The 26561-nt window shown below is 42.3% G+C and overlaps 1 protein-coding gene across 3 annotated transcripts in view; it reads left to right on the plus strand.

Moving 5' to 3' along the window:
• The window catches only part of LOC108696083 (AT-rich interactive domain-containing protein 5B), a 236798-nt gene extending 210831 nt beyond the window's left edge, over positions 1–25967 (plus strand). For all 3 annotated transcript variants that reach the window (XM_041570245.1, XM_041570244.1, XM_018225111.2), the window contains 2 exons: positions 18719–18917; positions 23228–25967. In XM_041570245.1, coding sequence (XP_041426179.1) covers positions 18719–18917; positions 23228–25375 — 2347 coding nt within the window. In that variant the 3' untranslated portion in view covers positions 25376–25967. The remainder of the gene's footprint in view (positions 1–18718; positions 18918–23227) is intronic.
• Positions 25968–26561: the final 594 nt, after the last annotated feature.

Here is a 26561-nt window from a genome sequence, read left to right on the forward strand (position 1 = left end):
CGCCCTGCTCCTTATAACTTCTAGAACAGTATTTATTATGTCCTGCATTACACTGCATTTGTCAGAGGGGGCATCATATTATACATAGTTTCCTGAATATATCATTTGCATTGTTAACAGAAGACTGATGTTATATTACAAGTGCTGAGACTTTTCATTAAACGTGTTAAACGTTGTAAAACTTAGTCTTACCGTCAGGAACTATGTGGATTTATTCAGGTTTCCGTCAGTGTATATAAATAGTTATTTGATGCATACACACAGATATTGGGTGACGGCTAGATACTAAGTGGCATCATTTAAGAGGCAACATGAGCACACATTGAGAGCTACTTCAGTTGCCTTCACACTCTTTCCTTTGGATGTAAAATTTGGGGTTCTGTTTTGCATTTGAAGAGCAATGTGAGGTCAGCAATTGCTTGAGCAGAGGACTGGAACTAGCGTAGACAGTAGAGGCGTCTGCCGAGGGCACAATTATGGGGGATTCTGGGCAGGTACTTACCTCTTCTGCCTACCCCTAGTCCAGGTTTTCTTTCCCTTACCACCACTTGGCACTGTCGTTGTCAAGGGCACCCTGCCAGCTTAGCCAATCTCTGCTTGACCGATCCTGTTGCATATCTGAGACGGTAGCTCATGCTTCATAAAGTCAAATATTACCTCCCGCCAGAGACTGCTTGTTTTTGTGACGTGGCTTCCAAAGCCAGGCCTTCCCATGCCTTATTCAGATCAGAAGGCTTTTAATCTTCTAGAAAATGCCCAAGTATGGAGGTAAGAGCCTCATGCCATGGCCATGCAACGTCATCTTTACAGCATGTGCATCAACATTGGGGTTTCTTGCAGCTGTAATAATCAGGGTAGAACCCAGGCACAGAAGGGCAGGCCACGGAGGCCCAGGCCTAGGGCAGCAAAAATTGGGGGGCCGCATGCCATCCACTTGCCGCATAACCACTGGATGGGAGATCTTGACAGAGGTTTGAATTTCACACCCAGTCCCCAGTAGAAGAGATCACAATAGGCTGGAAGAAGGAGAGCTGATGGGGGAAGCAGGTTGTTGCAAATGATTGGTGCGACTATTGTGAGCAGTAGGGGGGGTCAGGTGTGTGCAGGGGATGCAAGCGGTGGGGGCCTAGGGGCACTCACTTTGAAATCCGGCCCTGGTACAACTGCTAAGCCTCTTGCTGTATGGCCAAAAAGGGATGAAGACATTGAAACCAAAAGTTCAAACCTGCTCCCTTGTTTATGTCACCCGAAATTTAGTGGAACATTATTTACGCCTACCTGCACAAACCTGGGCATTCAGAAATATATTTGGATACATAAGTATATAAAATGTATAGACAGAATTCATCTTTTCACTGGAAGCTGACACACTTACAATTTTTGAGGGCTGAGGGATCTGTCTTTTGGTATTGTCTGCTGGGAACCTTCCTAGAATGAATGCAAAAAAACATTTTTTTTTCAGTGCAGTACCCCGTTCTTGAATTAGTTCATTTTCAACAAACATCATTGTTAAAATCTGCAAGTTGTTATTCAAATCCATGTTCACATATAGAACAAGTACAATGGTGGCTCCACACATTCCATAGTGCAGGCTGTTAAGCAATACCTCCATTGTACAAGAGCTTGTGATTCCATAACATGAAACGAGATCCATTCGTGGAAAGTGATCCTGCCCTTGGTCTATACAGAAAATCCTTGTGCTGAATTTCACTTACTTGTTGTTTCAGCATCAGATTACCTTGTTGGGATGAGGCAACTGATAGACAAAACAACTGTGTCCTGTAATACCGCAATTAAGTTCTGACATTTGTCTCTCGTATCAAGTTGTCGAGCCCCATAAATTGGTAACAAGCTGACCTAATTTTAGATAAGTGCTGAGTTCATTTAATCTTGATTAGAGTATTTATTTAAATTCCCTTCAACTGGGTCATGTTTTAGTGGGAAAATAGTCGTATGATAACGTAATGACTAAGGTAAAATATCAAAGAAACATGGTCTTATATAAGACACACAAATTAATCAAGACCATATAGTTCATCTCATTATAGACGTGACTTAAGACTTAGAGTATGAAAAATAATGTTTAAACAAAATATTACAGCACACATTTTACAGCAGCCCCCCTCCCACTGGATACAAGATGAGGTATATATTCTTACATTCTGTTTCCTCAGGCTCCATCATTAGCATTAAGTAACTGTACTCCATACATATCGCTGCACAAACATCTTTCCAATTATGCGAGTAACAGATGCTCTAACAAAGGGCCTATTGAAAATTGGTAAAGCTTGTTAGAAAAAAAAAACTCAGATGTCATCAGAATGTGATTATTTTACATGAAACCTTCATGCAGAATCAACATAAAGATGGGACCTAGCTGGTGGTTTTTAATAGGTATATTTCAGCTTTTCTCCAACGATACAAAGAAAACTATGGCTAAAACAGGCGTTTGGCTTGCTCTGTAGGAAAGAGAATTTTGTAATATTTACATTCAGAAAAGATATTTAAAATCGTATTTGCTTCTAAGATCAGGAGAAAGTAGCATCACTCAATTGTTTGTTCAGGCCAAAGTCTAGGGAGGCTTGGAACAGTATTGGCTCCACCAGAGAAAATGTTGAGTGACTTGGGGAGCAACACAGGCATAAAAATAGTTCCTGTTGGTGCCAAATAAGGGCTGTGATTGGCTATTTGGTAGCCTCTATGTGGACTAGCAGCCTACAGGAGGCTCTGTTTGGGAGTAGACCTGGTTTTTATGCAACCAAACTTGCCTCCGAGCCACGTTAAGACGAGTCTAGATATTCATTAAGAGGTTTATGTTCCGTGTACGATAAACTTCGTAATCAATGATTGATGTTGCACCTACCTATCACAGTTCCTTCAACGTTTCGTAAGCACAGCGAGGCCCTTTTTAATTAATAATCAAGTTGTAAACAATAAGGTGATGATGCTTTGGACAGTGAGAAGACAAACATCACATGGTTACTCAGAAATACCATGCCATACAAGGAGCTATGTGTTCTTTGTGTTGTTGTAATGGGGATTTTATTGGCCAACAGAAAAGTCTATACACCTACTGTAACCAGGTAAATCTGTGCTTTAAAACAGGTCACCAGTAAACATACCTCCTAACTGTTCCGTTTTTTGCAGGACAGTCGCGATTTTGACAGCTCAACCCGCAGTCCCGGGTTTGTTAGTGAAAATGTCTTAACTTTCTCTTTGATCTCCTGCACTGAATAGCCAGAAAAATATACAAAATGTTTGACTTAATTTGCTTTTGGCAGAGAGCCCCGAATAGATACTTAGATACATTTGTAACAATTTAAGATAAGCAGCTCTTTTGTGAGAACTTAGACTCACAGCTTAAAGGGCGATTCACCTTCATTAGCAAAACCGTAATAACACATTAAAACCACAGAAATGTGTTCAAACTTGCCAACTTTGTAACATGGACAGGGTAATTAGGCAAATCTTTTTGTCTCTTTCTATTTCCAAAATGTTGGGAGGTATGAGTAAAGGTTCATTGTTTCTATTGGTTACTACACATGGTGCATACGGTGTCCCCTGGCACCCTTCTGATAATACCATTAATGATCTGGCCACAAACCCACCCAGGTTCTAGTAACCCGCACAAGTAGGATTGCCACCTTTTAAAAAAATATATACCGACTAGTGGTGGGGGCGGTCACTAAATGGGTGGGCCATGATGTAAAATGGGGTGGAGCCGCGGGGGGAGAGGGGCAGAAGACGAAGAAAAGGTAAGTTTCTTACCAAGGGCTTTGGTTAAGGGTATTACAAATTACCAGCAGCTGCATTGCCGATAAATTTGTAATCCTGGCCCTGGCAGATGTTTTACCGGCTAGGCCGGTATAATACCGGTCAGGTGGCAACCCTACGCAGAAGGGTGGGGGCGGTCACCAAATGGGTGGGCCATGATGTAAGATGGGGTGGAGCCGCGGGGTTCATGACGCAAAAGGAGGCGGGACAAATCGCGACAGGGGCAGAAGACGAAGAAAAGGTACGTTTCTTACCAAGGGCTTTTGTTAAGCTTTTGGGTTGGTGGGGGCCCTAGGCCTCATGGGCCCCCACCAACCCAAGCCTGCTCCCCTCGTTGGGACATGTGGTCTGCTCTGAGTGTAGCGGTGGTGTTGGGGGTGGCCTGGACGGTGCCATATGGAGGAGCTGCAGCTGGTGACTAGGGTTGTGGCTCCCAGGTGGCAGTGCCAGTGGGTCCCAGACACCCCAGTCCAACACTGAACCCCGCACCCCCTTTTAAGAATAAAGATTCTGCTGTCCCAGTTACATCAAGACCATTAGAAGGAATGTAAATATATGTAAGAAGTAATCTAAAGGATATTAAAAATCTCTGCTCTATTGCAGAGATGGAGTCCTAGGTTCAATTCCAGCCAGGGCATTTTCTGCAAGGAGTTTATATGTTCTCCTCATATCTACTTGGCTTTCCTCCATGTGCTCTTGTTTCTTCCCACATTACAAATATATACAGGTATAGGATCCCTTATCCGGAAACCCGATATCCAGAAAGCTCAGAATTACGGAATGGCTGTCTCCCATAGACTCCATTTTATCCAAATAATCCAAATTTTTAAAAATGATTTCCTTTTTCTGTTTAATAATAAAACAGTATAATTAATCCTTATTGGAAGCAAAACCAGCCTATTGGGTTTATTTAATGTTTAAATGCAATTCTAGTAGACTTAAGGTATGAAGACCCAAATTACGGAAAGATCCATTATCCGGAAAACCCCAGGTCCCGAGCATTCTGGATAACAGGTCCCATACCTGTACAGGCAGGTAAATTGGTTTCTGCTAAAACTGACCATAGCATGTGTGAATGTCATATGGACTTAGACTGTAAGCTCCACTGGGGCAGAGACTCGAATACGCCATGGAATATGTCAGCGCTATATAAGCACAAGGATAATATATTTTTGTTAAAACTGATTTGTTTATGTTGCCACGACGGTTCATGCTGTTAAGGCGGCAACAATTTCCTGGAAGTTGCATTTTAATACTGTGATTTCAATAGAGTTTCTGACAATCTGCAAACAAAACTCGAGTCAGCTCTGTCGCCCCTGGTACTTGCCCAGATAACTTACTGTAATAGATGTGTGACCTTTGCCAGCGCCGTGCATTTGATTTTCATAAGTTCTGATGGGAAAAACGAAATTCAAAGTCCATGTGCACCTTTCTTTCATTTCAGAGCAGCGTGTGAAACCCATTTCGGTCTGGGAGCGTTGCAGTGTGAGTCATTATTACTTCAGCAGTGAAAATCCATTTTCTCACAATAATGTGAAAACGTAACTGATTTGTGCAACAGCAGTGAAATGTTCATTTGTTTTAACTGTTCCAAGCCGTGTCCATTTACCAACCTTTATTTCATATAAACACTGGAGACGTTCCAAAAGGGACATCGAAAACCTAATGTAAACAAAATTGCTGTTGTAAAGGTTAAGCGTATTGAATTTCTTACATTTATTTATCTTTGTGTAGATGCAAAGTATAAGGGCAATGTTCTTGGAATGCCTCCTTTTTTTTTTTTTTTGCCTTAATGCAGAGTTACATAGTAATTGAGGTTTTAGGTAAATGCACAAACTCTCTTTTTATTCTTTGGATTCATTTTGTATTATTAGGGATCTATTTATAAATATAGAGCGTTTTTTTTTAGGATTAAATTCACGGTATATTTAAAATATCAACTTCCTCTTTATCCATACATCCTGAATGTAGAATGTATATTTCTGGTGTATATTTATAAAAGTGTATATGCTCAGTGTCAGACTGGGACACCAGAGGCCAACCAAAAACCTTAGACAAGGTGCCCACCCAAAAACCTTAGACTAGGGGCCTACCCAAAAACCTTAGACTAGGGGCCCACCCAAAAAGCTTAGACCAGGGGCCCACCCAAAAAGCTTAGACCAGGGGCCCACCCAAAAAGCTTAGACCAGGGGCTCACCCAAAAAGCTTAGACCAGGGGCTCACCCAAAAACCTTAGACCAGGGGCCCACCCAAAAACCTTAGACCAGGGGCCCACCCAAAAAGCTTAGACCAGGGGCCCACCCAAAAAGCTTAGACCAGGGGCCCATCCAAAAAGCTTAGACCAGGGGCCCACCCAAAAACTTTAGACCTGGGGCCCATCCAAAAAAACTTAGACCAGGGCCCACCCAAAAAACTTAGACCAGGGGCTCACCCAAAAAGCTTAGACCAGGGGCCCACCCAAAAAGCTTAGACCAGGGGCCCACCCAAAAACCTTAGACCAGGGGCCCACCCAAAAACCTTAGACCAGGGCTCACCCAAAAAGATTAGACCAGGGGCTCACCCAAAAAGCTTAGACCAGGGGCCCACCAAAAAACTTTAGACCACGGGCCCATCCAAAAAACTTTAGACCAGGGGCCCACCCAAAAACCTTAGACCAGGGCTCACCCAAAAAGATTAGACCAGGGGCTCACCCAAAAAGCTTAGACCAGGGGCCCACCAAAAAACTTTAGACCAGGGGCCCACCCAAAAACCTTAGACCAGGGCTCACCCAAAAAGATTAGACCAGGGACCACCCAAAAACCTTAGACCAGGGGCCCACTTTCAGTACTACTATTCTTCCTCACCTCACTCAAGCTCTATTCTCCTGGTTTCTTTCCTTTACATACTATAATCAATTATTCCATCTATTTAGCCTCTTTGTTCTCATAGAAATAGGGAATGGCCATGAAATACCCCAAATGTTTAGCAGTATGAGAACCCTAAGCATATGCTGGATTTTCTTGGGACTGTTTCTCTCCAGCTTTAAGCAGCGGTAAACAATTTTATCCTATGGGCCAAAAAATATCAGTTTGCTGCAAATGATATCATTCAACAGAAGTGAAAATTGAAACAGAGGTAAAAAGCAAAGGTTAAAGTTGGGTATGCATGAGAAGGTCTGGTTATTTGGCCACGTCACAAAAACAAGCAGATTTTTTTTTACCTGATTTAGCCACCAACATGATAGTTCAAATTGGGATGGTTTAGCTTCCAGGCCTACAAAGACCAATTACCAGCTTACTGGTACAGAAAACCTGCCTGATAGATATCTGTATAACTTTTAGCCAGATATCGATTGAGTAGGCCATTGGGAGAGGCCCATACTTAAAGGGGGTTGTTCGCCTTCACGTTATCTTTCATTATGATGTAGAGAGTGAAATTCTGAGATAATTTGCAATTGGTTTTCATTTTTTATTATTTGAGGTTTTTGAGTTATTTAGCTTTTTATTCAGCAGCTCTGCAGTTTGCAATTTCAGCATTCTGGTTGCTAGGGTCCAATTTATCTTAGCAACCATGCATTGATATGAATAAGAAACTGGAATATGAATAGGAGAGGCCTGAATAGATTAATAAAAAGTAGCAATAACTATACATTTGTAGCCTTACAGAGCATTTGTTGTTAGATGGGGTCAATGACCCCCATTTGAAAGCTGGAAAGAGTCAGAAGAAGAAATAATTCAAAAACTATAAAGAAAAAGAAAAAATGAAGACCAATTGAAAAGTTGCTTATAATTGCCCAACCTATACCATGCTACAAGTTAACTTGTATGTGAAAACACCTGTTACGTGTTGAAACAGAAAAGCTGTTTTTTACTTTGAAGCGGATTAATATTTTCTAGGAAGGATTTTTTTCCCACCTTTGTGGAAAAAATAATGCGATTTCAGAAATAATTTTTTCTTCTTTTTTTCTGGATTGATATGCAAATGTGTCTTTTTTCACACCCATTGAACTACTATATTACAATACTATGAATGCACTTTAGGCAAAATATTTTTATCAGTTCAACTAATTACTCATTTTCCTTCCTCTGAATTTATTAGTATGGGCTGTTTATGCACAATATGGGCAATGGAAGAGTTCAATATCACCCAGTGAGGTTGCAAGCGATTAAATCAAGGCTGGTGTAATTGTGTTTGAGTCACATTTGGACCCATAGCAGTGCTCCCAGGGAACTGTAGAGATGTAAATGTAACGTAGTGAAAAGATATATCCTCCCATCTGTCATTAGCCCTTGTGAAATAAAAAAGCTGCTAATATAATGGCTATGGGTGGGAAGCTTGTACTTCCTTTACAGCTGTTCTGCGCTTTTTCTACAGCTTTAACCCCTCTAGTGCAACTGCTACTTAGGGTAACCTAATAATTTGTGGATTTTTTTTTCCATGGATGAAAATAGAACCCAAAAATGCAGAAGATAAAAGTGCTGGTAGCAGTTTTAGGGTCTTCTCAGTGGGTTTGTATCAGTAGGGATGCACGAATCCATTATTTTGGATTCGGCCGAACCCAAAGCAGTGCTAAAAAGCACACACGCACCGTATACATCTGCAAGCGGGGACCGGACTAGGCGGTAGGAGATGCGGAGAAGGCGCGTGCCTGGCGCCCCCAGCTTTGCGCCCTAGGCACGTGCCTACTCTGCCTACCCCTAGTTCCGGCCCTGTTTGTGAACTTCGGACAATCTGTGCATACCTTCCAACTGTCCCGTTTTTCGTGGCACAGTCCCGATTTTGACAGCTCAGCCTACAGTCGCGGATTGTTATTGAAATGTCCCGACTTTCTCTTTGATCTCCTTCACTGAACAGCCAGAAAAAGATACAAAGTTTTTGAAACATAATTGGCTTCTGGCAGAGAGCCCAGAATAGGCGGTAGGTGCACTTCGATACCCTTGTAACAATTTAAGAAAAGCAAAGAAACACTTGTAACAATTTAAGATAAGCAGGTCTCTTGGGAGAACTTTGACTCACAGCTTAAAGGGCAATTCACCTTCATTCGCAAAAGTGTAATAACAGAAAAAAAACAGAAATGTGTTCAAACTTTCATAACGTGACAAATTTAGTGAAATGAACATGGTAATTAGGGGGTGTGGTCACAGAAAATGGACCTGGTCAAAAAATGTCACCACGCTCCTTGCGGCACTTCTTTTTCTCCCTTTTTTTATTTCCACAATGTTGGGAGGTATGTTTGCTGTGGATACAACCCTTATTATTGGGCTGCGGTATATATATATATATTTGGGACGGGCTGTCTATTTTCTTTAGCTTGACCTCTGGTTTTCTAGTGTTCCCAGTGAATAGAGCTACAATCTATCTGTAGTGCAGCCCTTGTTATTTTAAGAGCAAACGGAATAAAAAAAAACCTCTGTTGTAATTGAATGATAAGATCTCATCCTGTAGGGAACTGGTGCTGTACAATTACAAAAGAGCTGTAAAAAAAAAAAAAAGTGACAGAATTTCACGGAAAATTTATTTTGTAAAACTATTTGTTCAAATGTGTTTGTTTCTTTTTTTTACAGGTTTGAGTAATCCCTGAAGTGTTACATCAATGATTTCTTTATTGTTGATACTAAAATACTGACTGTAATTCTGTGTTAACCTGTAAGGCATGAAATCCATATTTGTGTTAAAGGGGCACTGTTGCTTTTATTTGAGACCTGTGTGTTTTACCTTATTCTTATTAAAAAGCTGGCGGGTTTATAGGCTTGGGGATTATCTTGCCTAGACTGCTGCATTTACTTAAACTTTTGCAGTCCAGTCTCTTATCTGCATTCATTTGCCTTAGATTCATGGGAATCACACCTTAAAGGGATTGTTCACCTTTGAATTCAATTTTAGTATGATGTAGAGAGTGACAATTTGCAGTTGGTTTTCAAAGACTATAAAAAAGAAAAATGAATACCAGTTAAAAAGTTGCATCGAATTAGCCATTCTATAACACAGGGTTGGGTTTAGGCAATCTGGCGCCCCCACCCGCCCCGGGGTGCGTGCACATGCACCAGACTGCGGCGAAGGGGAGAGCAATGGAGTGAAGGGGAGAGGAAGAGAGGGGAGAGTGACGGAGGGTAGGGGAGAGTGACAGGGGGAGAGTGACGGAGGGGAGAGTGACAGAGGGGAGAAGAGGAATAGAGGGGAGAGTGACGGCGGGGAGATCGACAGAGGGGAGGAAAGGGGAGAGTGACGGAGGAGAGGAAGAGAGCAACAGAGGGGAGAGTGACGGAGGGGAGGAGAGGAAGTGAGGGGAGAGTGACGGACGGCAGGGGAGGAGAGGAAGAGAGGCGGGATTGACGGAGGGGAGAGTAACGGAGGGGAGGAGAGGAAGAGAGGGGAGAGTGACAGAGGGGAGGGGAGAGCAACGAGGGGAGGGTGACAGGATGGAGGGGCGAACAACGGAGGGATGAAGGACTGCATCAATGAGTCCTTGCCCCTGTTTTGCTGTAATTAAAGAAACCCAATAGGCTGGTTTTGCTTCCAATAAGGATTAATTATATCTTAGTTGGGATCAAGTACAAGCTACTGGTTTATTATTACAGAGAAATGGGAAATCATTTTGAAAAATTTGGATTAATTGGATAAAATGGTGTCGATGGGAGTTGGCCTTCCCTTAGTGCTGAGCTTTCTGGATTTTATTGCAAATAAATTATGGCGACTAATCTCACCGAGCTGCCTTCCCACCAGTTAGAATCTAAGTCGCAAGCGGGATGGCACTTCACCCAAAGGAAACTTTGAGGGATTTCGGAAAATGAAGCGTTTCGAGTTCCATCCCGCTGGTGATTTAGATTCTAGCCGGAGGGAAGGCTTTTTGGGGAGATTAGTCGCCCGAAGAAGAAAACGATTTGTCACCGGGCGACCAAATCTCCGCGGATCTTTACGTGTGTCTCTGCCTTCAAATTACAGAAAGATCTGTTACCCTGAAAACCCCAGGTCAACAGATCCCATACCTGTATACATATCTACCATGGAACAGTCTGCTCAGAAGGATCTTTTGGGGGTAATGTAATTAAAGTTGCACGGTCTAGTAACCCGTAGCAACCAATGAGTAGGTAGAATTTTCTGTTCACCTGTTAAACAACAGACATCTGATTGGCTGTTCAGGGTTACAAGATGTGGTACAAACTTTGGTGCTGTTATTCCATTACTAGCGGTGAAACAGTTTTCCGGCAAGGGTCCTGTTTATGGCCTGAAACGAACTCTATGGCATCGGATTAGCACTGAAAACAATTCTTTTGCTTCTCAAAGGATTCAGGTAGTTTTACATCACCAGCTGGAGGGCAGCATGTCCCCAGGGCAGCCATCAGGGGGGGGACAGGGGGGAGAGTTGTAGGGGGCCCCGAGGGTAAAGGGGGCCCTGTCATGCCACACTTACTTGATTAGCCGGGCCCCCCATCTTTGTGAGAGCTGCTGACTTCGGGAAGGCATGGACGTTTAAGGGGCCCTTGCCACCAATTTTCTCATAATGTGGGGGGGGGGCCATGGTCACCAATTTTTTTTTCTCATGTGGGGTCCTAGCCACCAATATTTTTTAATGGGGGTGCCCTGGCCACAAATGTTTTTTTATGGGGGGCCCTGACCACCAATATCTTTTTATTTTTTATTAACATGTTTTTTTACTGTGGGGGTGGGGAGGACGGACCTGTAGGTGGGGCTTGCAGTGGGTGCAGCCCAGGGGGCCCAGGAAAATTTGTCGTATGGGGCCCTGCGATTTCTGATGGCGGTCCTGCATGTCCCCGATATGTCTGTGATGTTTGTTACCTATTACAGTACGTTCACCCCATTATACAGCACCGCTTTCCCCAAAACAAGAGCGCCTTGTGTTTTCCGCTCAGTTTTTACCTTTACCATGCCTCTGTTTTTAACATTTAATTCCACATTTCCTGCTCTCGGCTTTTGACCAGCTGCATAAAATGTATTTTCTTTCTCCCCCTGCGCTGCTGCCAGCTGCTGAGCTCAGTGAAAAAAATAACTTCATATGAAAATAGCTCCTCCGCTTCTCCGAGTGGCAAAAAAGCAATGGAATTAGTAAGAAAGCAAAGCAGAAAGAGCCGATGCCTCCGCGAGAGCTGGAGAAGATGTGTCCAAGTGGAGAAGAAGATAATTGAACATTGCTAGTAATTAGTTACTGCTCTGTCAGCATTGCCCCAGTTGGTGGAAAACGCTGGGAGTTGTAGTTCAAATTAGAGGTAGAACATTTTGATGATCAAATATCTAGTATAGGTCAATCCAAAAAAAACAACTGGACTTGCTGAGTAATCAATGATTTTTTTTTAGATTGACCTATACTAGATAGATATACCATGACCTGGATGAATGAAAATCTTCATAGTCCTATTGATGATCAAATATTTTTGCGGTGGCGATGACTATTACAGCTACGGGATCCGTTATGTGGAAACCTATTATCCAGAAACCTCTGAATTGCGGGAAGGCCGTCTCCCGTAGACTCAATTTTAATCAAATGGTCCACATTTTTTTCAAATAATAAAACAGTAGCTTGTACTTGATCCCAACTAAGATATAATTAATCCTTATTGGAAGCAAAACCAGCCGATTGGTTTGATTTCATGTTTAAATGTTTTTTAGCAGACGTAAAGGGGAACTGTCGCGAAAATGAAAATTTAATATAAGCTTCAGCATCCTGAAATAAGAAATTTTCAATCAAATCAATTTGATTTGTACCGTTTCACTTCACTATTCCTCTCTCAGCATCTGTTTCTCCTCATTCTGTCTTCATTCAGGAGTTGGGTGTCAGATGAATGATCCAATATATCTTATAGGGGGGCTCCTTTTGCCTAGAAGATGTATAGAATCGAAATCGCCAGCGGGATGGCACTCAGAGCGCTTTGTTTTCCGAAGTCACCTGAAATTTCCTCTTGAGGCAACTTCGGAAAACGAAGCACATCAATTGCCATCCCGCCGGCGATTTACATTCTATCCTGCAGGAGGCAGTTTGGGGAGATTAGTCGCCCCGAAGAAGAGGAGATTTGTCGCTGGGCGACTAATCTCCCCGAATCTAAGCGTGTGTCTCTGCCCTAAGGCACCTGAGGGTTATTTAATTAAAGGCACTAAGTTTGCCCAGGAGCAGTAACCAATAGCAACCAATCAGCAGGTAGAATTTACTGGTCACCTGTTCAAAAGCAAGCATCTTATTGGTTGCTATGGGTCACTGCTCCTGTGCAAAGTTAGTGCCTTTTATTACATATGGGGGAAAATGTCTCCATGTCCTTGATAATGGGTTGAGTGAAGAGGACTCATGTATTTGTCTAGTGATCAGCTTTCCAGAGATAGAGATCAGGCCATTATAGGAAGGCTGAGATTTGCTGATCAGTTTGCCACAGGCTGGGCCTCCCTGCTGTAAATGAATCCTGTGTATAGCCGCAAGGGTAACCCTAGTGGGGATTCTCCAGTCTTATTGCCAGCGGCAACAATATTCTGTATATTCCCCTTCCTATCATTCTGCATTACCCACCAAATTTTATTTGCTTAACACCTATTACTGCACGGCTCACTGCCGGCCATCAATATTTAACACCGAACAGTTTTTAACAGTTGTCCCGATGAAGTACGTGCAATAAAATATCGAAAAATATTTCCTGGAGACAAAAAAAAAGGCCATTAGCCAGAGTTATCCTATTAAGCAGATAATTAGCTCTGTGCTAATGTATTTTAAACGCTTCGAATGCGAGGAAGGGGAGAAAATGTGTGTGTATATATATTTGACATTCATTTAACACACATGGAGGCTCATTTATCAGAGGTTGAATTTCAAATCCATGTAAGTTTTTTTTTTTTTTAAACTCCCATGAACTCAAAATGTATTATTAAAATCAAAATTTTTAAACTCTGGTGAATAGGATTGACCTGAAAACTCAAATCTAACTCGATTCGAGTTTTTTCTCTGAAAAAAACTTGAATTTCAGGAAGGCTGCAAACAACTCCAAATCCCCTTGACTTAAACAGCAATTCCATAGGTTTTGGCTTGTGACACAGGGGCAGATTCGGGGAGATTAAGTTGCCTGGCGACTAATTGGCTCGTCTTCTGGGCGACAATCTCCCCGAACTGCCTTTCCGTGTCTTCCCGTCTGCTATAATGAGAAGTCGCCTGCGCTAAAGCACACGTGGCGCTTTGTTTTCCGAAGTCGCCTGAACTTGCCTCACGAGGAAACTTAGGGCGACTTTGGAAAAACAGCGTTGCGTGTGCTTTAGCGCAGTGACTTTTCATTATTGTCCCCAGAAGAAGAGGCGATAAGTCTCCAGACGACTAAATCTCCCCGAATCTGCCTGTGTGTCACAAACCTTAAAGTGGCGAATAGTCTAATTCAGATTTGTAAAGGGCCAGAGTATGATAAATCTCGAAAATCAAATTTAAAGTTTTTTAACCATAAAAAAAAAAAATCGAAATTTCGAATTTCAAATTTGGATTTTCAATTTGACCCTTGATAAATCTGCCCCTGAATGTTGGTACTCATGCTGGCTTTTATTGTAAATCAACAGTAACCGGCAGCCTTGGTTGCCAGCCGGGGGGCAACGCTGAGAGAAAAGCTTTTTCAATATGGAGACAGTCATCTCGGATCTTCTGCTGCGCTCTAAAGTTTTATTATGTAAACATGAACTGTAATATTACAGCAGGAAGCAGGTATTTGGCAGTGCAGTATTATTTTGGGAAGGCTTCATAGAGAGAGCAGTTTACAATTTTAGCAGCTGTAACATGTTTAACTTGGTCTGTAATAGGATCTGAGGACGACTATTCCCCCACGGGCGCTGTTTAGCTGCTGGCAGGCGGCCATGCTTTGAGTTAGAAAGCATTAGTCACTGGCCTGTGCTCATACCGTGTCAGAGCATGCTTTCTTAATGAATTTTCTATTCGCTGTAATGTAACCAGAGTTGTTGTTTTGTCACGGCTCTTCTGTGAAACACTGGCATTACCAGCCGGCCCTTCTCAGAAACCCCAATACGTAGAAATGCCCATAAGGGATACAGAATAATGACTGGTCTACGTATTCGGTGTATACTCTCAGGCATGCCAGAACTGCGGAATGTATAGCCCCTTTCTCTCCTGGTCGCCTGATTCCCATAATGTGCACCCAAATTAATTTTGCCTGAAACAGCAGTGTTGTCTCGCTTTATGGCCGGGACTCTACATACAAAGTAGACATTTGTAATTTGGGTGCTATAAACCTCCTCGGTCTGGCAAAATACTCAAAACAAAAACTAAACCAAACTCTCTACTCTGCATTCGGGACAAGGTCGGGGCTGGTATTACATATTGCGGGTACATTTTTAAGTTTATGGCTCAGTCACTTAAACCCCAATCTGCCCCTAATCTTACCTTTTCTTTTTAATCTGTCCTGGACCCATTTGTCACATCGTATTTTGATAGCATCCGCCCCTTGTATCATGGCAACGCTCCTTTCCATGCTGCACACATACCTTAGATAAGGTAAAGTAAGCTCTACTAGGTCAGGGACCAATAAAATTGTGATAGGGACTTTAGACTGTAAGCTCTACTGGGACAGGGACCAATGCAAATGTGATAGGGACCTTAGACTGTAAGCTCTACTGGGACAGGGACCAATGAAAATGTGATGGGGACCTTAGACTGTAAGCTCTACTGGGGCAGGGACCAATGAAAATGTGATGGGGACCTTAGACTGTAAGCTCTACTGGGGCAGGGACCAATGAAAATGTGATAGGGACCTTAGACTGTAAACTCTACTGGGACCAATGAAAATGTGATAGGGACCTTAGACTGTAAGCTCTACTAGGACAGGGACCAATGAAAATGTGATAGGGACTTTAGACTGTAAGCTCTACTGGGACAGGGACCAATGAAAATGTGATAGGGACCTTAGACTGTAAGCTCTACTGGGATAGGGACCAATGAAAATGTGATAGGTATTTAGACTGTAAGCTCCACTGGGACCAATGAAAATGTGATATGGACTTTAGAATGTAAGCTCTACTGGGACAGGGACCAATGAAAATGTGATAGGGACTTTAGACTGTAAGCTCTACTGGGACCAATGAAAATGTGATAGGGACTTTAGAATGTAAGCTCTACTGGGACAGGGACCAATGAAAATGTGATAGGGATCTTAGACTGTAAGCTCTACTGGGACAGGGACCAATGAAAATGTGATAGGTATTTAGACTGTAAGCTCTACTGGGACCAATGAAAATATGATAGGGACTTTAGAATGTAAGCTCTACTGGGACAGGGACCAATGAAAATGTGATAGGGACTTTAGACTGTAAACTCTACTGGGACCAATGAAAATGTGATAGGGACTTTAGAATGTAAGCTCTACTGGGACAGGGACCAATGAAAATGTGATAGGGACCTTAGACTGTAAGCTCTACTGGGACAGGGACCAATGAAAATGTGATAGGTATTTAGACTGTAAGATCTACTGGGACCAATGAAAATGTGATAGGGACTTTAGAATGTAAGCTCTACTGGGACAGGGACCAATGAAAATGTGATAGGGACTTTAGAATGTAAGCTCTACTGGGACAGGGACCAATGAAAATGTGATAGGGACTTTAGAATGTAAGCTCCACTGGGGAAGAGAAAATTTAACTGCCAAGAATTTGGGGGGGACACTATACACCCAGAGTGCCCTGTCCCAGAGTGAAGCTTCTCACAATACTCCACTAAATTAATTTGTCTTTAATACAACGACGGAAAGAGTTCAATAAAATAATGGTCATTTTCTCAGGCCGGTGAGTTGTGCATTAATCCCACACTGAGTCATTAATCAAGCTGAACGCATTAAAAGAAGAAACCGAGAGAGAAGGGCGACTGTAACGCAATCCATCTTTTTTAATTATATCACCAGCGTTTTCTGCTCCAAGATCAAAAGCCGCGCGGCGACTGGAGAACAGATGATTATTAAACGCACGTGGTTTGATGTGTCATTCTGCAGCCGCTCACACGAATGCCATTGGGTTTGTGTCTTTTCATTGAGACGGATTCCTGCGGCTTTGGTTACGTTGGGAAGTTAGGAAACCTCTTATTTGTTTTTATTTACAATTGATGTTTTATTGTATTGGACATAAGCTCTTCCCAGTGCTTTGTTATGGGCCGTCACAGCACAGAATAGGAATCTGTAATTTACATTGTTATACCAGTGGCATAACTAGATATTACTGGGACCCATCTTGGACTGGGCTGGTCGGGACACCGGGAAGAAACCCAGTGGACCCCGCCGGCCCAGACCTGCTACACAGAGCCGGCGCTCCAGACCTCCCCCGTCTGATTGCATAAAGAATATGCAAAGCAGGTACGCGGGGGACAGAGGGAGCCCTGCAACTGGGGAGGGGAGCCCTTGGGGGGGGGGGCGGAGGCCCTGATGTGGCAGCCATGGTGGGCCCTGACCCCCCCCCAAGCCGGCCCTGCTGGATCCCACAGCAAATTTTTTTTGAATAGGAATTAGGGCCACATGATACCCCTATACCTTCTGGGTCCCCCTGGGTCTGCTTCCTCTGTAGTTACACCCCTGGTTGTGATGTATGGGCATATATAAATTAGGGATGCACTGAATCCGGGATTCGGCCAGGATTCTGCCTTTTTAAGAAGGATTCGGATGCAGCCAAATCCTTCAGCCCAGCCGAACCAAATCCTAATTTGCATATGCAAATTAGGGGCGGGGAGTGAAATCGCATGACTTTTTGTCACAAAACAGGAAAGTAAAAATGTTTTCCCTCTTCCCACCCCTAATTTGCATATGCAAATTAGGGTTCGGTAATTGACCGAATCTTTTGCGAAGGATTTGTGGGTTTGACCGAATCCAAAATAGGAGATTCGGTGCATCCCTAATATAAAAAATCTCAGAATGCCAGCATCTGGTGAATCAGAAATCTATTGTCTGAATGTGCTGCATTCTCAGGGCAGACCGGACTAGGGTGCCGATTAGCTGGTATAGGTAGAAAGCTGCAGAACAGCAGCCTATAACAACTATTCAGAACACCTACAGTGGCACAACCCACCAGTTTTTAACATGCCATAATTTTAACATGCCAGTACCAATAGACTGGGTGAAAAACCTGTTAGAAACCATCCAATGCATCAAATCACTAACCTTCAGGGCTGGACTTGTTTACACAGGGCTGGGACTAGGGGAAGGCAGCAGAGGTACGAGTTTAGGGTGCAGTTTGGGATGGGTACAATATCGAGCAAGCAATCTAGTGACTCGCAGGAACAGAGTGAGGGTGTAAGTGATCAAGGGCCTTAGATACAAGTACTACTTGGCCTGGCTTTGGGTGGGGTAAGAACTGGACAGATGGCAACCCTAGTTTTATGTGAATCTCTTCCATAAGGATCACACCAGCTTCTATGGCGTTGCCATGTTTCATTCATTTCCCAAGTGTCACCTCTCCCACCCTTTCCACTGGGGATGTAGTATAATAAACGCAACAAAAGTATTTTACTGCCCATGCCGGCACACAGGAAACTTGGAAATTGGTCTAACGTGGTGACATGGTGAGAGTTTTATGGAAGGAGTGTGCCACCCCAGGCCAGAAGGTTGTGGATTGGCCCCAGTTGGGAAAAAGCAGTACCCTACACAAATTATATTGTTACTTTGTCTGTCACATTGTATCATTGATGTGATGATGAAGGGAAGGGTGTATCTCCCCAAAACGTTGATGCTGTTTGGGTAAGTTCCCCAACTGCATATAATAATCGTGTTTTGTATATGCGGATCCCTAAAAAACTTGTTGACATTGTCTCATTTCCTGATATACATGAGTGTGTCTACCCTTAGCTTCTGATAATACTTTCTACTTTCATGACCGAGGTCTGGGATCCCTTTGACATCTTGTATCACAATGTTGCAGCCTAGTAATGTAATATTTGGAAATAAATTTCCTACTACATTGATTTAATCTGCCAGGTCTAAATCTCACCTTTTTTCCCCCACAGATTAATCCTCCCCTATGAAAGGTTCATCAGCGGAGAGGAAGATAGACCGTTGCCTCCGGCCAAACCTCGAAAACCAGAGAATGGCTCTCAGGAAGTGGAGCTGAAAGCAAAGATTTGTGGGTCAAAGCGCATCAAGAATGAAGCCCAGAAGTCAAAGAAAGAAAAAGATGCCACGGCCAAGGGCCACAACATGGCTGAGGTATATTGGGGCACTGCACCTAGTCAATATTGGCGAGGGATCTGCAACTTGTGTTTACTCTGCTGTTATTGTAGAACTGCACCCTCCTCTCAGTGGCCAGTGGAAATGATATTAAAATGTAAATGAATTGGCCACTATATATATATATATACTGTATGTGTGTGTGTGTGTGTGTGTTTGTATGTGTATATATATATATATGCCACATTGATGTATAAAAATTGATTTGAATAAGAGACGGGACAGAAAGATGAGTAATAAAAAGTAGCAATGACAATACATTTGTAGCCTTGTTTTTAGATGGGGTCAGTGACCCCCATTTGAAAGCTGGAAAGCTTAGAATTAGCCATTCTGCAACGTACTAAACGTTAACGTAAAGGTGATAATTAGTGATGGGCTAATCTGTCCCGTTTAGTTCCGCCAAAAAATTCACGAAACGCATTGCAGTCAAATGGCGCCAAAATTATTTTGACATGTGTGACAATTTAATGTGCGACTATTTTGTCCAAATGCGTTAAAGTCAATGGGCGTTAGAATAATTTTGATGCGCGTCAATTTTTATTGACATGTGCCATTGTTTTTTATTTTTTATTGCTGCAGCGAAATTTTCGCCGGCAAATTTTTTCCGTGAATCCATGCCAATAAATTCACCCATCACTGGTGATAATGGATAAACGGTGTAGATTAAAATGTTTTTAGTTCTTATACTGAAGGATAAACGCCAATTTAAACGCCATTTAATTCTGTACAACGACTGCAGAATAAAAAAAAACTTTCAGGGTATTTGTTGCATCTATGGCATTACCGGCCCTTTATATATATATATATATATATATATATATATAATACAAAGCCATGTTTTCTGATTGGAGAATGTGTCTGCTCAATATCCTGGAATAAGAGATGAATGCCCGATTGTGCGATTCTCAGAATAAATACACATCACCTGTTCAGAGAACCTTAAAGTCCTAAATACATTTCAATTCATTTGTGTCTCCATCACTAACAGTGTCCAGTGCTTTAATATTCTCTTTTTTGTTTTGGCTGCTCGGAGCCCCGCCTGTCAGATGTCATTGTGTGCTGGAATCATTAACACAAGGCATATACTGTATATATAACGAATCTGTTTCCCATGGCAACTATCTCTGCTTCTCTTTTATAGCCATAGCCGTTTTGTAAATACAGCCAATGCGAGAGATTAATAAAAAGATGGCATTCTTTTATCCCGTAATATTCCTGTTATCGGGACGTGTTGCAGAAAAGAATGTTTAGCTGGGAAGGAAATATGCTCGTTAAGTTGTACGACAGGCTATTAACTACATCATGGCGTTTATCGGGAGAATGAAAGGATATGAATGGACGCTGAGCTCGGGGAAACTGGGATTCTGTTGTACAGCGCCGTAGAATATGTTGGTGCTATAATTATACATGCTCTTGATAAGGGCAAGCTAGATTTTTTTAAAATTTCTTTATTTTCAATTTTTCAACAAGGGTACAGAACAAAAAGGGGAAGTAAAAGGGTGATATATTTACAATTACAAATATCCACTTATATAATATATATATTGCAGTATCATCATTCCAATCCTTTTATTACCTTTTAATCTATCCTTAAAAGATCCAGGGCAAGCTAGATTTAAAGAGAAACAGGTCATTGGAGAACCGGATAATGTGGACAATTTACACGTCGTTGATCACATCGGAGCTCAGGCTAAAAAATGGGTTCTACAATGCCATCAGGGATGACTGGGGGAAAGTCAGGGCTGCCCTTAGGAGCTCCATCCACATTGGTCTAGATTGCCATGAAAGGGCAGGTTTTGGATGGTCGGGGTAAAGTTTGACCAATTGGGGGTATGGCCAGTTAAGTGCAGGGCCCGACTTACAGCAACCCTGCATGTGATGGTCTTCATACATTAGATAAAGGGGGACAGTACACAATAGTTTTCTTATGGTGGATGTTGGAGGAGAGTAGACAATACATTGGGTAGAGGGGAGCCATGCATGATAGTCTTTCTACTTTAGGTGGTGGGGGACATTACACAATAGTCTTTATACTTTTTTGTAAATGGGGGCAGTACACAATAGTCTTTATACTTTAGATAGTTGGGGCAGGGCCAATTCTTACTCCTCTGCTGGTCTGAGACGGCTTTGTGTTGCCCTGCCCCCATGCTCACCTTTCCAGGAGGGGTCCACTATGGGCCATGACGTTAGTCTAGAAGAGCCAAATTTCTGTAACCAGCAATTCAACCAATTACCCGGTAAAGTTTCCGTCCTGGGGCAAGTTTTCTCGACTCACTTCGTTGGCGCAGCTCCCCTGAGTGGGGGACAGTACACAATAGCCTTTATACATTAGATAACGGGGGACAGTACACAATAGCCTTTATACATTAGATAACGGGGGACAGTACACAATAGCCTTTATACATTAGATAACGGGGGACAGTACACAATAGTATTTATACCAAGCGTATCATTCGCTAGAAATATTTCATGGACCAATACGGCGGCTCCCGTTCAAAGCATGAATCAGTGGCGTAACTAGATGTTGCTGGGCCCCACAGCAAATTAGTTTTAGGGCCCCTAACATATCCAGTGTTTGTCCTGTTTTACCAATATATGTTCAAATTGCTCATCAATGAGAGCCTCATGGGGCCCCCTGTACCTCCTGGGCCCCCCTGCAGCCGCAGGGTCTGCTTCCTCTGTAGTTACACCCCTGGCATGAATGAAATATTCTCCTTCTTTGTATTTCTTTTTGTTCACGTACATCATTTATACTATGAACTTTGAACACATTGTAGTTGCTCAATAAAATGACTGAACATTGTAGTTGTAGTAGAAGAATGATTCTGTTTGAAAGCATGTGTCCGTATGACTACCCTTTGTGCCCCATGCCATCTTCACATTCCCTAACCCCTCGTTAGATACTGCAGCCCCACCCCCACACGGACTTGTCTCTTTCTGGAAAAATGCAAAACGTTCCCGAAACATTATTTCATTCTTCTTCCTTTGGTCTTTACTCATCTGTCTGGTATTTCCATGAAATGGAATAAACTCAAGAGACCGCTGATAGAGCAGCACTCATTAAAGGACTAATGATGGTATTTTGACTGAAAAGACAGGTTATTAAGCCAGAAAAAAAAAGGTTTCTGTGGCTAATATGAAAAGCAAACACGGAGGGACAGACGAAGCCGGCTGTATAGAAAGACACCTTCAAAACAGTTGCAAATCATTAGTATTCTTTCTATTTGCCGGCTCCCGATGACCAGCGGTAACGCATATAGATAATACATTCCTTGATGTTTGCCTTCAAGCCTCTTATCTTTACAAAGGACAGGAGAAAATAATAGGAGCAAATACAATGTTTTATAATGGCCTCTTCACAATAGAATGACAGGCACCTTTTAACGACCTGTCAGATTGCAGTATCACACGCGGAACGTTCCAGCGACTTCCTAGGTTAGCGGTTAGTGGACTACATAATAGTATGAATAGACTGAATAGACTTCACTAATAGAGGAGCTGAAAGCTACAGGTTATTGATGACTAATGTGAGAGAAGCCGCACTTTGTAAATTGGACATTCTGTTTCTCGCATTAAACAATATGCTGCAGTACATGGAAATGTTATTATTTATAATGTATTTACCTGGGCTTGTGTGGATGGCTCCATGGGTTCATCCATTTGTTTTCCTTATGAATATAAAGTATGAGCTCATAGCCTGCTGCAAATGTTCCCAAATTCTTGGATGTTATCAGTAGTATGAGGGCTTAAAGCAGTGGACAGAGAGGGCCAACAAACAGATGAGGTTCCTCTAAGATTCAATAGTTTGGACAGTTGACCCAAATGTAGTTTGTTTGCTAAATAATCTAATAAGTCAGTAGTAAGAGTAGTAGAAGGACAATTCTGCAGAAGTTCTGTTTCAAAGGAAGGGTGGGCCCAGTCTGCATGATATTTGCCTACAAGGCTTATTAACTGTCTTAGGAAATCGTAGAACTGTAGCAGAGTGTCCATGTTTTGATATAGAAGTATCTTCTGAGCTCAGGCCAAGCAAATATTGAAATGCAAAAGAGTGAAATCTCTGACATAATTATCCTATGCATTGGTCTGTATCAAAGAATCCCGCCTGTAGTCTACATGTGGCTTAGGGTGATGGTAGTTTTAATTCCAAAGATGTCTACAGGGCCACATATGGACATGGCTGGTCTGTAGTCTATCAAGAAGACATTTCAGGCACCCACTACTAAAATGAGAAGGTGTTTGTGGTGACACCAGGGAAAGGAATTAATCCTTTCTTATTTTTTTTTGTTCAGGTTCCACCGGATGAAGAGGATCATCTGGAAGCAGATGAGCAAAACATGCCTCTTGGTTATGATTTAGAGGACACAAATACATCTGTAGACAAGTCTGAGTCAGTGGTCTCTGAAGTCAAGTATGCCTCACCTCTGGAAAATGACGAGCTGGAAGAAACCATTGCTAACAAAGACCATGTGACAAAGGATGAAGATTCATGCCAAGACGCTGATCCTGTTGATTCTCTGATTCATGTTAAAGAGATTAACTCCAGGCAAACGGATGAGCAGCTACAAATGCCTAATGAAACCATGACAATAACAAAACAAGAGCAAATCAAAAAGGATTATTCCGACCACTTGGAAAATGACACAGAGGATGTCCAGTTGCACGTGTTTCCCGCCGTTCAGGCGCCACAACATGAAATGCACTTGGAAGAGGAAAAACTTCCAGATATGCCTGATTACATTGCAAATTGCACAGTAAAGATGGATCCACTGGGATCAAATGATCTCAAAAATCCCCTGGACAGCAACTTATTCCAAAATGCACTTAAGCAGAATCCCAAAGTTTACTTAGTACAAACACTTGACATGCTGAATGAGAAAGATGCACCTGCCTCTATGAACGATGAGTCCTCCTTCAGTTACACGCCTCTGCTCTACTCACGCGGGAATCCAGGAATCATGTCTCCTCTTGCAAAAAAGAAGCTTTTATCGCAGGTGAGCGGGGCCTCACAACCTGGTAACCTCCCCTATGGTTCGCCACCTCCCTTAATAAGCAAAAAGAAATCAACCTCTAAAGGTGAAGTATCTCCATCTTTGTTACAAACTCATCATTCGTCTAATTCGGAATCTGTTGCCATAAACAGACCTTCTGTTATTCAGCATGTACAAAGTTTTAAGCAAAAAAGCCCAGAGGAGAAAAAGACTGTGAATGACCATTACAAAAACAGTATGTTCAGCAAAGTGGACTCTTATTGCTGTGATTTTGCAAAACACCACCAGAGCGTTCTGGCTGACTCTTACGCCCTCAAGTCCAGCGTACAAGAGTGCAAAGAAAAAATGGCCGAAAAAAGAGCTGCGTCAAACTCAAATGTGCCTAGCTTTTTGGCTGAATTTTATTCCTCCCCTCACCTGCACAGGCTTTATAGGCAAACAGAGCACCATCTCCACAATGAAAACTCTGCAAAATTTCACTCCCGAGAAATGTTTAGGGACTTGGAAAATGTATCTTCTTCACACAAACACCATTACCATGCTTCTTTGCACCAACACGACAAACAGAATTTGTGCAATGACGTCGATGACCAGCCCACTGATTTGAGCCTCCCCAAATCTCTGCACAAACTCGTCACAAAAATACCAGGGTCTTCTATTTCCCACCAGCCTGTACAGCAAGATGCCAAAAGCCACAATCCATTTCAAACTCCAAACAGCAAAACCCTTGGTGTGGACTGCACTCCAAAAGCCTGTAGGGTTTCACCAATGACCATGCCTATGTCCAAAAGAAATGTAGATTCAATCCACAGGCCTTCAAAGACTGTAAAACCTGATACTGTTAGAAAAGTGGAAGGTTTAGTCCATCCATTCTCAATTGGTAAAACCAGCACTCAGAACTTTGGTGCTCCTCGATCCCTCAAAAGAAACTTGGAGGATATGGACAACGCAGTCACTGAGAAAAAAATAAGAGCTGTATCTCCACTAAACTTGCCAAAGGAAATGTCTGGGAAAGAGACATTTGTTGGCCAGGATGGGGAAAGCAGCAAATCCATGCATGATATTCATTCTGGTAGCATGATGGAAAGCCACAAATACCCCTTTCATTCACCCATCTTTCCTGGCATGTACCCTGGAAGCTTATGTGGTGGTTTAAGTTCTCGCATACCAACTGCTTATTCTCACCCCTTGCAGTACTTGAAAAACCAGACTGTGCTTTCTCCCCTTATGCAACCTTTGGCTCTTCACACCTTCATGATGCAAAGACAATATCTGACTAACTCTACTAACTCTCAGCAGCTGTACAGACAAATTGCTTCAGGTGCACCTGTAGGCTCTTCCTATGGAGACCTACTACACAACAGCATTTATCCCTTAACTGCCATCAATCCCCAATCTCCATTCCCTTCCTCTCAAATGTCTTCTGTACATCCTAGCACAAAACTTTAAACGTCCCTTCTTTGCAAAGTCATTGTTAATACTTTAGCGACATTCCTTGCCCAGCAAAACTCTTGGTCATCAAAGCCCCGTCTCAACTGCAGCTTCGCTTCTTAACAGCATATGTTAGAAGTATGGACGGGGTCACATTTTTTTAGTCCCAGTTTTGTTGGCCTGAATCTTTATTTTCGAAATCTTGTAAATGTTACATATTCTTTCTATTTTGCACATCACTTTTATGTTTTCAGTATCCTTATGCCCAAGGGAACCTAGACCAGTTGTGGTCATGTTTGTAAGACCGCTATCATTTTTGGGAAACTGTTAGCGCACGCTCACCCCGAAGGTAACGCTTCGTGCATATTCTGTTGGTGTTATTTTTTTTTTTGACTGTTAAAGGTTCCAATCAATGCAATGTATAGTTCCAAGCCAATCATTTTATTAATTTTAACACTATAAAAAAGAAAAGGTAAACACTGTTCAAATGACTGTACATATCTGCTCTTACAAATACCAGTGTCACTGTCGTTTCACCTAATTTATATGTATTAATCTTTCAGTTGATTCTGTGCTTTTTTTTTATTAAACAATATGGTGTCAACTGCAAGGCCAATTGTTATGGCGGATTGTTATTATTTGTATGCATGCAAACGGATAATACAGTATATTGAAAAGCAGGGCACTCGATACACGATACCCAACGCATTTCAGTCCCATTAAAAAATGGGGTCTTTATCAAGGGCACAGCACAAAATACTCGGCTATTAAATTGTGTAGCTAGGAGGTCTAAAGGTAAAATGTGCCTAATGTGTTGAAAAGTATTTTTCATAAATAAAATTTTTTGGGATTTGCAACACACAAGAATATTGAAGGCTATATCTTTGGAGCTATGGCGGCCTGCACAAACCACTAGTGGTCCTGTTGCTCATCATTCATTCATATGGGAGCCATTTTTTGCACTCAAAGAGGGGGAGCTGTATTATTTGGGCTGCCGTAGTTCTAAAAATGACTGTGATTTCAACAGGGCAAATTCTTCATGAGGTCCTGGTCATCAGGATTCCACAGTAGATCATTACATAATAATCTTAAATGTAACTCTGTGGTTTACTTTCACATACAGAATCTTTTTGATTCGTCAATCTGTTTCATAAGTTTTATTGGTTGTTTGCCCCCTTCTTAAAGGGATACTGTCATGGGAAAA

Source organism: Xenopus laevis, chromosome 7L (genome assembly GCF_017654675.1).
Source record: "Xenopus laevis strain J_2021 chromosome 7L, Xenopus_laevis_v10.1, whole genome shotgun sequence".
NCBI classification, from domain to species: domain Eukaryota; kingdom Metazoa; phylum Chordata; class Amphibia; order Anura; family Pipidae; genus Xenopus; species Xenopus laevis.